The 15,925-nt window shown below is 55.8% G+C and overlaps 1 protein-coding gene across 1 annotated transcript in view; it reads left to right on the top strand.

Moving 5' to 3' along the window:
* The window catches only part of GLI2 (GLI family zinc finger 2), a 250,631-nt gene that overhangs the window by 224,053 nt on the left and 10,653 nt on the right, over positions 1–15,925 (top strand). Inside the window, exons 6-10 of the mRNA XM_044388281.3 lie at positions 3,246–3,447; positions 4,642–4,855; positions 6,112–6,234; positions 9,745–9,879; positions 13,668–13,817. Of these exons, the coding sequence (XP_044244216.3) occupies positions 3,246–3,447; positions 4,642–4,855; positions 6,112–6,234; positions 9,745–9,879; positions 13,668–13,817 (824 nt within the window). The remainder of the gene's footprint in view (positions 1–3,245; positions 3,448–4,641; positions 4,856–6,111; positions 6,235–9,744; positions 9,880–13,667; positions 13,818–15,925) is intronic.

The following is a 15,925-nucleotide window of genomic DNA, read 5'->3' as shown; positions in this document are numbered from 1 at the left end:
TCACACAGACGAGTGTATTTCTTCCTGTATACGATGTTAGATCTTCCCTCCCACCTCATATTTCTCCATTTGCCTCAGTCCGTTAAGTAATAGGAATCTTTGGGAAGATTCACTTTTGCATCTTTGATTTGCCTTCGAAGTGAGGACTGACAAGGGGTGAACTCAGTGAATAGGAACAAAGAAGCCTAAACGAGCCCGAGTGAATGGACGGATGAGTGAATACTTTAGTGACAAGCGTGTGCTGTGTGGCCCAATCGTGTTTTCTAGACGTGCTGTCCTTGACTCCAGCGGTAGCGTTAGGCGCACCCTGCCCAGCGGAACCATCCTCCTAGCCCCTAAGGAAGCTACGTGAACTCTCAGTTCCATTTTAGAAGGTCTGGGTTTTAGGCACTTCCGTGCTCTCCGGGTGGTCCTCACAATAACCCAGTGAGCCACACTGCACTGCCCCCACTGTACAGATGGGCAAAGAGAGGCTCAGGAGGCTGAGGCATGGGCTCCAAGGGCAAGCGTGAAGTGTTGGGTTCAGTATGGCCGCTAGCGCCGCTGTGTGTCCCCACATGGTGTGTATGTGTGTCTGTGCGGCCCAGCCCCCACCCCTCCAGGACATCCTTCCCCGCAAATGCCTCTCCCCCTCACCCTGGGCAGAGGCGGTGTGCTGCATGGTCTGCCGGCCAACTGCCTGATCTCCAGTCCGTTTCTGTACTTGCCCTGGCTGCGCGGCCGTGGGCAAGCCACTTGCTTTGTCATTCGTAAAATGAGAGTGATAATAGCCCCTTCCTTCTAGGGCAGTTTGCACTATTTAATATTTCAGAGATTAAACAAGTTAATATATTTGAGTGCTTGGAGCAGTATCTAGCACCTTCCGGGCGGTCCGTAAATATTGACTCTCCGAGGCTGTGATTCCACTGTCCCTCACCACACCGTGCCCGTGCCAGGGGCTCAGCCGTCACCGTCTCGCACTTGGGCTCACTGCTGAGCCCGCTGTCTGTGCATGCAGGTAGCAGTGAAGGGGACAGGACCCAAATCCCTCATGCGTGAAGGCAGGAGAGCCAGAAGCAATCGGAAAACCACACCAGCAGATGCAGGCTGGCCAATGGGACACCTGTTTGGATTGGGGTGGGGGGGACCTTCCCAACCAGAGGATGTCAGGATGCTTTCTCTGGGCAAGTGGTAAACTTCTGAGGCCTGAGCACAGACAGGCGGGAGGAGAACTTTAGGCAGAGGAATGTGCATGTGCAAAGGCCCTGTGCAGGAAGGGAAGGCAGGTGACCTGAGGGGGGAGCTGGAAGGTGGCTGGAGCAAAGCGTGGGACGTGGGCAGGATGAAGCTGGAGAGGTGGGCAGGGGACACCGACAGGGCTGCCAAGCAAGTCACCCTGAAGATTTGGGCCTTTTTCCTAATAGCACTGGGGAGCTTTGGAGAAGTGGGGGGCAGGGGGCACAGGGACAGGATTCAATTTACACAGCTCTCCAGGCTGCAGTGAGGAATGTGCCATCCACAGAGCAATTAGCTAAGGGCTGAGGATGACCAGGGTTAATGGTGGGCTGGAGGGAGCTGGGGGAAGGTGGGAGAAAGGGGACCTGTGGGCAGCTTCGGGGGCAGACTCGGTTGTGAAGGGGGTGAGGATGGGGAGGCATCAAGCCAACTCCCGGGTTCCCTGGTTCCCTCTCTGCTGCTGTGTGGGTGGTGGGTGCCCGCTGAGCTCAGCCCTGCAGGATACCCGTAGTGACCTCGAGCTACCTTTCAGCCAGCTTCTGGGGCTTCGTCTCCTCTGCACAGCCTCGGAGGGTGTTTATCCCAGTGGCCCAGGAGGACAGGGGCTTCCCAGGGTTGACAGCCAAGTGTGAGCGGCTGGGGGAGCGCCGGGCATGGGTGCCCCCAGGGCCCAGCAGTGGAGAGGCTAGGGGAACGCCAGGGTCTGAGGCAGTGGGGCCGGGGCTCTGCTGAAGCTTCTGCAGGTGTAGCCGCGGGCTCTGTGCACTCACACAGGTTCAGTATGCCCTGAGCCTTCTCAGGGGCTGCCTGGCATGGAGATGGGGGCTCAGAGATCCAGAGGCCATCAGCCCTGCTGCCAGGGTAACCTGCCGCCTCCCTGGAGGAGGGGGATCTGTGGGGTCCAAACAGTGCTGAGCAGACAGAAGGGAAGAAGGCGGGCAACACGAGCCCAGGAACAGCCGAGCATCGGCAGCCTCTAGAGCTGTATACAGGCCACCCCTCCAGCCCAAAGGGAGCCCGGAGGCCACTGAAGAAGCATGGAAAAGAGGTGTCATGCAAGTATCCAGAAACTCAGAGCCATGGCCATGCATTTGGGCGCCCCTGCTGTGGGGCCGGTGCTGCTCGCACACATTACCTGCTCTCCTCCTCACCATGGCCCTGGAGGTCGGAACCAGGAAAGCCTTTCCCAAAGAAGAAACCAGAGTTCAGGGAGGGTCTGGACAGGGCAGGAACTGGCATGTGGAAGTTGCCCCGTTATGCTGTCAGACCATTTCTAGGCCACTGTTTGTCCAGAGGAAAGAACTAGAGCCCTGACTTGAGGGGGGGGGGTGGCTGTACAGGAGAGCAGTCTGGAGCCATGGCAGGAGAGTGTGACCCCAGGGTGAAGGGAGCCCTGTCTGGGGTGGACTGTCCTCCCTTCCCGCAGTTCTGTATAGGTGAGGGGTGAGAGCTCCTGCAAGGGGTGGGGTGGGGGTATGCCTGCGCATCGTGAGTGTTGAAGGTGACAGGTTCCCGAAGTCTCAGGAAACTCCAGAAGCCAGGACACGGGCTGCCACTGGGGGGGGGGGGTGTTCTGCAAAGGCACCGGCCTTGCTGTTTCCTGACCTGGTGCTGGTTTCACGGGTGGGGTCGCTCGGTGAGAGGCCACCAAGCCGTTCGACCTTTATGATTGGTGTACTTTGCTGCCATGCCCAAGGCGCTGCCCAATCCAGTCCTGCTCTCGGCAAAACGGATAGGAAAGGCGCTAATTTACGTTCAGTGAGCGTGTCCTCTCACCCAAGCGCTGACCTGCGTTTCTCCCAGCCTCACCACACTGTACGGGGATGAGTCCCTTTCTGCAGAGAAGCAAACTGAGTTTGAGACAGGTTAGGTCCCTAGCTCAAGAGCACCCTGCTGGAAAGTGGCAGAGCCTCGGTTCTCATTAGACCATCCTCAAAGGCTCTTCCCGCCGTCCCCCACCTCCCGGTCCCCCTCCCCCGATTCCATCCCCCTACAAGCACAGTGACGCCTGGGGTTGGCTGTCCCCACAGTGTCGCGTTTCTCCAGCCCACGGGTGACGCCCCGCCTGAGCCGCAAGCGGGCGCTGTCCATCTCCCCGCTCTCGGACGCCAGCCTAGACCTGCAGCGGATGATCCGGACCTCCCCCAACTCGCTGGTGGCCTACATCAACAACTCCCGGAGCAGTTCCGCCGCCAGCGGCTCCTACGGGCACCTGTCGGCAGGCGCCCTCAGGTGAGTCCCGCCCACGAGCGGGTGGCTGAGAATTGGGAGGTGGGCTGGGGGCCGCGTGGGGAGGGGCCACGCTTTCATCCCAAGGAGACAGACAGGACTTGACACATTGGTGAGTCAGCGCGCTTGCAACTGGTTCAGGAATTCAAAACCACTAACGAGCACGTGGAAATGCGCCAACAGTTGAGTCTGGCTCCATGTGCACATTCAGCCCCCAAATACATTTCTCTGTTGTGAAAAGTGACGTTTACTGGGCCTGGCATGGAAGATTCCATAGTGGAACCAAAGGTGGCTTTCTTAGTATTTCAGCAGGTGTCATGGAGCGGCCACGGCTGTTGGCCACTGCTGGGGACCGCACAAGGCGTGACACTGACTTGGGTCCCGCTGGTCTCTGGGCTGGCAGCAGGCCTCCTGCCGTGGTCACAGCACGGCGTACCCAAACCTCACGGACACCATTCGACCTTGTGTGTGAATGTATGCCCCCCCGCCCCCCGCAACCACCTTGTCTGAACTCATGTCAAGGTGGCTCACTCACATGGCCATTGGCAGGAGCCCTAGTTCTCGTTATGGGGGCCTCTCCGCAAGGCTGCTTGAGGGTCCTCCCTCCGTGGCCGCTGGCTCCCCTCCCCCGCCCCCAGAGTGAGTGGTGCAGGAGAGAGCAAGGAGGAAGCCACAAGCCACCCGTCTTGTATGGCTTAGCCTCCGAGGTCACCATTATTCCTCAGTTTCCTGTTCTGGAGAGAATGGCCCATATGCAGATGACAGGAAGGGGCCTGAGGTGCAATCGAAGTGAAAGGATAAAGGGGACCATGTGAGCCAGAGGGCCCAGGGCACTCTTCCTGGACAAGGGGGCATCAGGACCAGCCTCAGGGGCCCAGCGAGGTTCAGATAGTCCGGGAGTGATGATACAGGGGTGCATCTCAGGTGTCAGAGCGGTGAAGGGCCCGGGTGTGGGGATGAGATGCCTTGCTCCTCCTGGGGCCCAGCCTGCTGGAGGGAAGGCTGTGTCGTGGGGCAGGGCCCAAGGGTGAGCGCAGAAGGGGAGGCCTGAGAGGGCAGACCGTGGGGAGCCGCTGCTGGTTCCCCAACAAAGTGAAGCCCTGCTGGCAGCGAGATGAGCCATACTCGCCTCCTAGTCCCTGGCAGGGTCTTGTCTTCCCCCGCCTCCGTTCCTCACTTGTGCGCTCTTCTTTGCAGCCCCGCCTTCACCTTCCCCCACCCCATCAACCCGGTGGCCTACCAGCAGATCCTGAGCCAGCAGAGGGGTCTGGGCTCGGCCTTCGGACACACTCCACCCTTGATCCAGCCCTCGCCCACCTTCTTGGCCCAGCAGCCCATGCCCCTCGCCTCCATCAACGCCACGCCCACCCAGCTCAGCAGCAGCGGCAACTGTCTGAGTGACGTCACCCAGGTAGATAGGTGCAGGGAGCACAGGGCGGGTCACCGGGCTCTTGGGACCCCACGAGGGCTGATCGTTGCCCTCTCATGCTGGGAACTTGTGGAAGTCCTCTGGGCACCGGTCTGGCTGGTGGGATGTCTGCTGGGCAGCGGCCAAGGGATCCAAAGGAGACCTGGGCTGGGTCCTGACCCCCTCACGTTACCTTGGCGAGTACCCAGCCGAAAAGTTCTGCAGTTGCCTGTCTAATCAACGTAATGAGTAGACAGAGAAAGGCTAGAAGTCAGAGTCTGGTAGACAGAGTACTAGGGACGGTTTAGGCTAAGAGCTAGGTTTACAAAAAACCGTCTTACTTGACCTTGCCAGCCGGCCTTTGATGTGGTGGGGCCGTGCTAGTATGGCGTCTGGCACGCAATGGGTGCCGTTAGTATCTGCTGAGGAAAGCCCCATCTGGCAGAATTATAGAGATGGTATTGGAGAACACAGAAGCATAGGCTTTGGAATCAGTCCGACTGTGTTTTGGAGCCTGACTCGCTGAAAGCTCCTTCAGCCGGGCTGACGCGTGTGCCGAGTGGGGCCTGCTGCCCAATTGGCTCCTTGTGCACATGCGTGAGCTTCTGTGTCCAGAGCCCCGTGTGGACCCGATCCTGGTTAGCACTCACGATGACACTTCTTAAGGTGGAGTGACCGCCCAGGCCGGCCACCTGGCAGGGCACAGCCCAGACGTGACCACGTGCTGGGAGGAAGGCGAGACTCCACCCTGTCCCGAAAAACCTCTTCCAGGCTGCCCTCCGTCTCTACCCCAGGGCTCCAGGCAGCCGCCTAGTGCCTGCCCCCAGACAGTGGCTGTCAGCCCTCGTCTCCACCCGCCACTGTGCCTCTGGCCCCCTTATCCTGAGCAGCAGGCCCTTCTTTCCTGCTCCCTGGGCTGGCCCGGCCCAGTTCTCCACAGACCCCGAGCTGCCCCTGCTCTCATGCTTCGGAGGGCTGAGCAGTTGAGGCTGTTGGAACAGAAGCGATGGTGCCCAGCATCTCCCAAAGAGAGGGTTTCTTTTCCATTCCTGTGGAGGCGGGGCTTGGAAGGCCGACTCTGGGCTTTCCCTGGCTGTGCCCCTGGCCAGAGGACCAAGTAGGGGGAGCCAGCTTCTGAAACTTCAAACACCGATGTTGGCCCATCCATGTGGAGAGGACCCAGAGGTAAAGTCCAAACAGAAGTTGGGATGTCCTCGCCCTGCCCCTGTGTGACCGGCTCTCCTGCACTCCTCCCTCAGAACAAGCCGAGCAGCGAGTCAGCCGTGAGCAGCACCGTCAACCCCATCGTCATTCATAAGCGCAGCAAGGTCAAGACAGAGGCCGAGGGCCTGCGGCCAGCCTCCCCACTGACCCTGACGCAGGTAACTTGCTGGCTGGCCTGGCTGGCCTCCGGCTGGGTCAGCGGACCTGGGACCTCAGCTCTGGTGGCAAATGGATGAATGGACCACTGCTTGCGTGAACGAGTAAACCAGAGAGGGAGGGTACACCGTGAGCTCAGGGAGGACCCGAGCTGTGTCCCCAGCACCCCGCACATCACATGCTCATCAAACACGTGTCTCGTGGAAGGATGGATGGATGGATGGACGGATGGATGGATGGATGGACGGACGGATGGATGCCTGGGGCTGCAGCCGTCTCCACCCAGCACCTCACACAAGCCCTGGTCACACTCAGTCACTTGTGAGGTTGTGGCCCCTGTCCCGTTGCTCCCCCTCCTTGGAACTCCACCCCCACCCCATCCCCCTCACTGTCTCTGCACGCTTTCCTAACCCTCCTGGATGACAGGACTCGCCTCTGCCCAGAGCGTCACCCCCCCCCCCCAACTTCTAGGCCTTCTTTCCTGCCACCCGCCCTGCACTTTGGAGAGGCGGCACTTGGGAGAAGTGCCTAACTGGGCTCCACAGCCCCGGGGTTTGCACAGGGACTGGTGCCGAGTCTCTATGAAATTATATTTTCTTTTTTTCTTTTAAAATTTTATTTATTTATTTGAGAGAAAGAACACATGTGCATGTAGGGGACGGGGGCAGAGAGAGAGGGAGAGGGAGAAAATCTTAAGCAGACCTCACACTGAGTGGAGAGCCCAATGTGGAGCTCGATCTCATGACCCTGAGATCATGACCTGATCGACTGAGCCACCCAGGTGCCTGGGTGCCAATATTTTCTAATGACTCAATACACATTTGAGGGAGTGAGTGGCATGGTGAGGAGGGAAGGAAAGGAAGATGATTCTTGGCAGGCAGGTGAGGAATGGAGAAACCCAGAGCCCGGGACTGGTCTGTTGTGGGGCCGAAACCCCTGTTCAGGTCCCTTTGGAGATCCTGCCACTTATTCGGACACTCTGAGACAGCAGGCAGAGACAGGCTCAGGTCTTAGAGCAAAGGCCTGTCATAGAGAAGGGCTTGGTGTGACGACTGCTGACCCCATGGGTGAGCCTCCCGCCCCCACCCCCAGGCCTCTTACCATGGCATGATCTCCATCTGTTACTCCAGAGTCACCAGCTTTGACACCAAGGATGCAAGGGACCTCCTGTCCCCATCTCCCCTACATCTGCCAGACCATCCTTTATCAAACCTGTAAACCATCGGGCATGCTCTGGGCACTTAATTTTTATGAAATATTGGGTCCTGTTATTGTCAGACAAACAGAGGAGTTGGTGACAAATTCTTCTCCGCTCGCTGACACCAAAGCATCTCGGCATGATGCATGGTTTCCATGAGGTCGGCCATCATCGGGGGCCATTGAAATTGATGAGGACAGCACATATCCAGGGGAGATAAACATGCCGTAGTGGCGAGGACAGGCGCTGAGCCCCCGGGAGCCCCTGTCCTACCCCTCTAACCCAGAAAGGCAGCACAAAGCCCTCCTTCCTGCCCGGCCTGGCTTCTCAAACGTGTCAGTGGAAGGAAAGCCGTTTATCACGAGAGGTTGTCACCATGTCGCTCAGTGTCCTGATTCAGTGACCTGGCTCATTTGCAAGGTGGATGGGCGTGCTTCGCCGTGGCAGGCAGCGCAGCATAATGAATCCCCACTCTGCTTAAGCCCTCCAAACCGTGGGCCAGGATGATGCCCAGCTCCATCTGGAGGCCTGAGCGCACCCTCGGCCCCTCCGCCATCTTGCGCTCACACGTCCATCTGGCAGGTCGTTCGAGAGTCTTCTTGGAAATGAGCAGAACATGCGGCTTATGAAATAAGAAGTCAGTTTGCAGGCTTTCTGACCATGCAGAGCAGATGCAGGAGGCCACAGCCCCACAGACCCGGCTATAGATCCGGGGCTGGGGTGCTCTGCACCTTCCTTGTAATATGGACCGCGTGCCTGCCCATGGACTTAGGAAACCACGTATGATTTTTTGCCTTGTCAAGGCAAGTGCATTAATTGAAAAGCACTCTGAGAAACAACCAGAAGGTCCTCTGAGAGGAGCCTTTAGCAGCTCCAGTGGACGGTCGTTCAGGGGCCTGAGTCTGCGGCCAGCCCGGGGAGCCGCGAGGCTGATTTCCCCACTCCCAGAAATGGACTCAGCAGTAGTAATGAGGCTGATGGGCGAGCTGCAGCCTCCGCTTCGTGGTCTCCGGAGCTCGTGGGGGCTGGGGCTCCTGACTGTGGGGGAGGCTGGACCCCTTAGTCAGAGCTGTAAATGTTTTCCCCAGGGGCTCTTCTGAAAGGCAGAATATTCCCACTGTTCTGTGGATGATTTGAAATGGAAAGCAACTCGTTCTAACATCTGCCTCTTTGCCTGGCTTTGCTCTGAGCCTGCCTAGCGAGCCAGCAGAAAGCCGGGGAGTCCTTGACATCCCGTGGAGGTCCTCCCTGGGCCTTCATCCCAGCCTGGCACATGTGTGCCTCCCCCTCGCCCCCCGCTCGCAGCCCGCCCCGTGTCCCCTGCTAAGGGGCCGCCCCCGACCAGCCCCAAGTCAGCACCAGCTGCTGTGGGGCTCCCGGCGGGAACATGCTTGGTCTCTTCTGGCGGTGACAGGCTTCGTGCTCTTTGAAAGGAGGTCCAGGCACCTCTGATCGGGGGAAGGCCTGTCTCGGGGGCCTTCCCTTTGCCGCCTTGAATGGGACACACGTGGGCCCCATCCTGATGGGGAGACTGGAGTGCAGACTTGGCTGTCACGAAGTCACTGTGTGCTCTACAGAGAGCAGGGTGGCCTCTCCCTGAACCCGCTCTCCTGGCTGTGGTGCACGAGTACAAACGCCCGCACGTGCTAGGGCTGTCGCAGGGAAGGGGGGCGGTGGGAGAATTTGCCACAGTACGTTCACTCTACCCTGAGCCTGTGTGTCCCTGGGAGGAGGGGGCCACGTGAGAGTCTGTTGTCTGAAGGGCCGGGCCAGAGGCACGTTGGCTGTTCTCTTGCCTCCCTGAGCCTGTGTGTCCCTGGGAGGAGGGGGCCACGTGAGAGTCTGTTGTCTGAAGGGCCGGGCCAGAGGCACGTTGGCTGTTCTCTTGCCTCCCCATACACGCTCTAAATAAAAACGCCCTTACCCTGATCCTATGGGGCCCACCCCGGCTCCCCCGGGGGAAACCAAACCAAAGAAGCGAAAGTCCCTGCCATCTCTTCTCCTCTTTCCTTGCCAAGTCAGTTGACCCAGGATGTGATGGGACATTTTTGTGGTGACAAGCAAGCAGGAGAGAGGAAGGAGGGGCCCCAGGAAATCGGCCGAGTGCATATATGTGTACATGCATATGCATGTGCGTGAGGCTGTGTGTGTGTGTGTGTGTGTGTGTGTGTGTGTGTGCTTATGTGTGCATGCACGTCCATGCATGCATGTGTGTGTCCCTTGGCACAGATTGCCTGGGGCCGATAGTGACCTTTCGTCGGGAGCAAGTGGCTGGATGTGGCTCACCGTGGGTATGCTCTGCTTCCTCCCCCAGGAGCAGCTGGCTGACCTCAAGGAAGACCTGGACAGGGATGACTGTAAGCAGGAGGCCGAGGTGATCATCTACGAGACCAACTGCCACTGGGAGGACTGCACCAAGGAGTACGACACGCAGGAGCAGCTGGTGCATGTAAGCCTCCGAGCTCGGCAGCCTGCCCCATGGGCAGAGCTTCTGGGCCCTCTGCTGGAGAGAAGGGGCTGGAGGAGGCAGCTCCAGCAGATGCCTGGGCTGCAGCCTCTGCAAGTGGGAGGCTAATTATTTATCTGGGCTCTGCCTGCTTCTAAAAGGCCACTTATAAATACATACGTCGTAAAAGAGATCAAAACAAAAATAAGTAAATGAGGAAATTCAGGAGAAAGGAACAATAAGATGAAGCCAGGAGTAGAACGTATTCTAAAAACTAAGTGCTCTGGACTATAATTCAGGTAAGTATCTTATTTTTCAAGCTTCCTAGCAGCCAGTGCAAAAAGGGAAATAAGAGCAGTTAAACCAGCCAGCATCTGCAAGATCATAACAAGCCTGACCCTGAAACCTGGAAGAAATTCCTCCCATGAAGGAAGGAATTCGTCATTTCCTCTGGGAGACCATTCCCAGAGACCCAGTATACATAAGTGCAGACAGGGTGTTGATACCCTATCAGGAGGCGGCTGCTTAAAAATTCCTGGATCCTGACAGGGCAGGACACCAGAGAAGCCATGGGACCTGGGTGTGCCTTTCGTGTCTTGTCCCTTGGTCCGCACTCAGAATTCGACAGCAACGTTCACGTGATGGCAGTCAGGGGGTAGCCTGCAGTGGGAAGAGCAGAGGCTTCAAAACTGGCTACATCACAGCTAGCCAAGTGGTTCTGCACAAGTCACTTAACCCCCATAAGCCTCAGTTTTTTCCTCCTGTAGCATCAGGTGAAGCTGCGAGGGGGTGAGGGTTAGATGGGTTACCCACGTAAGCACGTAGCGGATGGCATTTCATATGTGGTTGTTCCCTCCCACCTCCTCCTCCCTGTTCCCCACACCAGCCTGAGTGTTTCTCTTCTCCATCCAGAAGAGAAACTGACTTCAAGAATAACCCTCCCAGCCACCCCCTCCCCTGCACACACACATATATACACACAATTCTTGGGGACTGAGAGTCTGTAAAGATGAGCCCCACACCAGACTAGCAGCTCGATGGCTGGGTAGGGTAGATACACACGCTCTTCCCATCTAGAAGCCTCCCCAAAGGAGCTTGCTTCTCCCCAGCCCTGTGCATTCAGCATTTAGGACACCACCCACTCCATCCGGTCACAAGAGTTGCTCTCAAATACTGGAGGTTTCTTTTGCTTTGGGGATCAAACCCCCGCCCCCCCCCCCCAACCGCCGCCGCCAATTCTCACGTAGAAGACCGGGATTTCCTAGCAAACCTGTTGCAGCTGACACACCACCTGTGAAGCCGGGCTGCTCTGATCCCTCCTGGAACTCGAACGTAATTTTTCAACCTGCACCATGTCTTGGGGTGAACGCGTCCGAGGTGGAGAAGGGGCCACTGGGGCTGTGAGTTGTAGGATGGATCAGATTAGATGAAAGGAGCGAGAGGACAGCACTCATGGCCGGGAGGGGTCAGGGAGAGGTGGAGACGCAGACTTGAGAGGTGTGCTCAGTGGTGAGCGAACCGGGCCGCCCAGAGCACAGAGGAAACTCCTCCAATAAAGGCATCAGGGGCAGGAAGTGCAGGCTTCTGCCTGTGCCCAGGACTGTGCCTGCGGGCGTAGGGGAGCGCCTCTGCTGGGCCCCGGGAAGAGAAGGCCCCTATGAGAAGAGAGCCGGCCCCTCGGCCCAGCTGTGTCTTTCTCTCCGCTCCCTGGGAAGATGGATGGTGGCAGGCACACAGGCGAGCTGGAGCCCCCAGTCGATTATTAACAATTTGTTGCTAAGTAAACCAATAAGAAAAAAATGAAAGGCATTGTCAGGAAGCATTTTTATCATTTGAAAGGCTTTAAAAATGGAAAGTGCGGCTAATATGATAAGATTTCCCTGGAAGTTCAAAGCGCTGTAGATTTAACTCGCTCCAACGCGGGCATTTGTATGCACGACAGCCCGGCCTGTTTCTCAGCACGTGGGCCTGGCGGCTTGCTGTCTTTCTGGGTCGGGCGCTCCGACAGCCCCGCAGCTTGCAAAGAACGACAGCAGCACCATCCCGTAGAAGGACACCACCAGCCACAAAGGCCCGCCACGCATGCAACTTGACATTAACCTGGGCGCCCGTTTTAAAAAAAGAGTAAAAGGAAACAGGTGGAATTCACTTGAAAAATAGATTTTATTTCACCCAATATATCTGAAAGATGATCATTTTGACGTGTAATCAATATAAAACAGAATTACTGGATATTTTGCATCTTTTTTTTTTTTCTATTGTCCGTCTTGGAAACAGCCCATCCCAGTTGGTACCAGCCACATTTCAAGGGCTCAAAGCCACAAGTGGCGAATAGCTACTGCATTGGAGGTGGTGGTGGGTGGGAGGCAGTGAAAGCGGGAAGAGCACCAAGAACAGAGAGAAGAGAGGAGATGGGGCTGGAGGGACCAGGCAGCCAAGACCTGAGTGTCCTACCCTCCCGGCCCCCTCGGGAGAAGCAAGTCCAGCCTGATCTGCACACAGACAGGACATGACCTTGAACCAAGAGGGAGATGGAAGGGGAAGGATGGGACCTTGATGGGGCATAGGGAGGCTCCCCCGGTGGCCTTTAGAGAGAAGCCCTAGAGGGAGAGGAAATACTTGAGGTCCAATATATTTTTCAGTCCACTGCGTGAGTGGCTAATACTCTCCCCCACATAAATAAGCAACCTCAAAGCCTAAGGACATAAAAATCTGGCGGCCCCACACATATCCACCCATCCTAAGCTCAGAGGTAGTAATACCCTGCTCCAGTGAGTACTGCAGCCTTCAGTTAAATAATCAAAGCAAGTGACTAAAATCCAAAGGGTCAACTCAGGGCAGATTGCTCTGTTCCCTGTGACAGCGTCTGTGGCCCGTTGCTCCGTATCACGGGAGAAACTACTCGAGGTGGCACACATGTGGCGAGCCCGAAACAGAAGCTGGAAGGTGTGGGGGCAGGCACTGGGGAAAAGAGGGAAGTAAGTCCGCCATTCCCGGGCCAGGGCAGTGCTGCCTGGGATGCATCTGGGGACCCCTCCTCCAGGAAAGGCTTCTCGTTCTTGCACTTCCCAGCTTCCCCCAAGATGGTCCCTCCTGCCCCGGGATACCCAGCTCCCAAGGCCATGCCCCGAGATCAGTCATGCTGTCTTTGGCTGACCTGCTTTACCTTCCTGGGCCATCGTGTGCCAGGGACAGCCTCGCACAGTGCTCAGAGCCCAGAGCCCAGCATCAGGGTCAGAATGGAGCTCTGCCTGCCCTTGTTGACCTGGCCCTACTGGGCCACGTAAGAATCTGGGCCTTGCTGAAAAGGGGCGGAGCCATCACCTCATAGGCTGCTGTCAAAAGTAGAGATGAGCATACCTTTATGTTTGCATTATGATAAAAAAAAAAAGTTATTATTCAGGAATTCCTAGGACAATAGGGGCAAGTTTGGGAGAAGCGTCTCATGCACCAACCATGTGCATGTCTGCCTCGCTACAGTTCATTAGTGCCTACTGTTTGCAGCCTAGAGCGTCTTCCTCACGACCAGAGCCTGGAGCCCAGCCTGGGGTGAGCGGGATGCCCTTGCCCATCACAGATGGGCACTTTGATCACTGACTACTTGGGAAATGCCGCTGAGACGAGTAGCACACAGTAGGTCTGCAGTTAGTGGCAGCTAATGGGAGCTGATGAGGAGGTGTGGCCTGGCACACGGGCGGCGGTCTTGTCGGGCGGGGGGTCTGCACGGCCAGGTGGGGTCCGCAGCGCCGCGTGGCCGGACTCACGGCCGTCCCTGCGCTTCTCCCCGGCAGCACATCAACAATGAGCACATCCACGGGGAGAAGAAGGAGTTCGTGTGCCGCTGGCAGGCCTGCACGCGGGAGCAGAAGCCCTTCAAGGCGCAGTACATGCTGGTGGTGCATATGCGCCGGCACACGGGCGAGAAGCCGCACAAGTGCACGGTGAGCGGAGCTTCCGGCGCGGCCCTTCCCCGCCCCCCACCCCCGGCAGTCTCGGGAGGACAGCCGCGCCTCGTGGCTGATGTGGGCGTGGCTGGGCGTGGCTGGCCACGGGAAGACGTGTGTTGAATAGGCCAGGACAGCATCCCGGGGACCCACCTTCCCAACGTGTTGTCCTGTGTGCTCCTGCCCTGGGTCTTCTGCCCGTGCTTCTGCCCGTGGTGGGTTCTTGAGACCCCTCACCTGTCTGCTGTCCCAGAACTCCCATGGACTACGCATCTTGGTAGCTGCAGTGGGGATGTGCTGGCGGCTCTGTCGTTGTGCCTGTGTGGCCATGAGCCCCACGGTACAGCTACACCCCTGTACTTCGCTTGGCTGGCAGACCGGGGACACAGGTGCTGGCTCAGTAGCACCCTGGAGTCTGCTCCCCCCGCCCCCCGAAAAGCTTCCCTGGCCAGTCAGAGCTGGAGCAATATCCCTTTCATTGAATTTCTTTTTTAATTTTTTTGAATTTCTTTTTTTTTCTATTTTTTTAAGATTTTATTTATTTGAGAGAGAGAGAGAGAGAGAATGAGCAGGGAGGAGGGACAGAGGTAGAAGCTGACTCCACCGAGGAGCAGGGAGCCCGATGCAGGGCTCCATCCCAGGACTCCGGGATCACCACCGGAGCCAAAGGCAGATGCTTCACTGACTGAGCCACCCAGGCGCCCTGAATTTCTTTTTTTAAAGTGGACACAAAAATAAGACCTTTTAGACAGTTTCCCTTATGGTGTCAACAGAATTTGTGAGTATGATTGGCGAGACCCTTTTTTTAACACACACGACTGTTCCCTCTTTAAAAGGGCCGCTGGTCCAGTGGGGCACGGACGTGGTTGCGGCTAATGCCTCTGGGAGCTCTCTGTGAATTACCTTATTTTGTAATACTGAGATAGACATTTTATTCTCATTTTAATATCTCTGAAATGAGAGTGTTTTTACCTATTTACCCAGTTGATGGATATTTGAATTGTTTTCACTTTCGGGCTATATGGAAAATGCTGCCGTGGACATTAGTATACAAGTTTTCAATTCTCTTGTGTCTGTACCTTGAATAGAATTGCTGGGTCATATGGTAACTCTGTGTTCAACTTTTTGAGGACCAGCCAGACTGCTTTCCAAAAAGGCTGCACCATTTTACATTCCCACCAGCAATATGTGAGGGTTCTGCTTTCTCCATGCCCTTGTTATCACTTGCTAACTTGTCTTTTGATGACAGTCGTATTAGGGGATGTGAAGTGGCATCTCATTGTGGTTTTGATTAGCGATTCCCTAATGACTGATGATGTTGAGCATCTTTTCATGTGCTTATTGATCATTTCTATGCCATCTTTGGAGAAATGTCTACTCAAATGTGTTGCCCATTTTTAAATTGAGCTATTTGTCTCTACCATTGGGTTGTAGTAGGTCTAAACCCTTGTCAGATTTATGAGTTTCGAGTATTTTCTGCCATTCTGTGGGTTTTCTTTTCATTTTCTAGATAGTTTCCTTTGAAGCACCAAAGTTTTTAATTTTGGTGAAATCCAATTTTTTAACTCTTTGTGCTTTTGGTATCATATCTAAGAAACCATTGCCTAATCCAAGGTAATGAAGATTTATCCCTATGTTTTCTGTGAATTTTATAGTTTATAAATATATAGTCTATATTTATAGGATAGCTCTACCATTTAGGTCTTGAATCCATTTTGACTCCATTTGGGTATATGGTGTGAGGTAGGGGTCCAGCTTCATTCTTTTTGCATGTGACTGTCCAGTTGTCCTGATCCCATTTGTTGAAGAGACTGCTCTTTCCCCCATCGAATGGCCTTAACACCCTTCTCGAAAACCACTTGACAGTAATATATGAACTTATTTCTAAACTCTCACTTCTAGTCCATTGATCTCTATGTCTGTCCTTATGATAGCACCACACACAAACTTGATTACTGTAGCTTTGTAGTAAATTTTGAAATTGGGAAGTGTCAGTCTTCCAAATTTGTCCTCCTTTTGCAAGATTATTTTGGCTCTTCTGAGTCCTTGCAGCAAGTTATTTTCATAACATTCTGAGTGGCCGCAAACCATAGCCCAGTGGTACA

Source organism: Ursus arctos, unplaced genomic scaffold, assembly GCF_023065955.2.
Source record: "Ursus arctos isolate Adak ecotype North America unplaced genomic scaffold, UrsArc2.0 scaffold_1, whole genome shotgun sequence".
NCBI classification, from domain to species: domain Eukaryota; kingdom Metazoa; phylum Chordata; class Mammalia; order Carnivora; family Ursidae; genus Ursus; species Ursus arctos.
The sequence above is the reverse complement of the archived record's forward strand: the minus strand, read 5'-3'. Positions and strand labels throughout refer to the sequence as shown.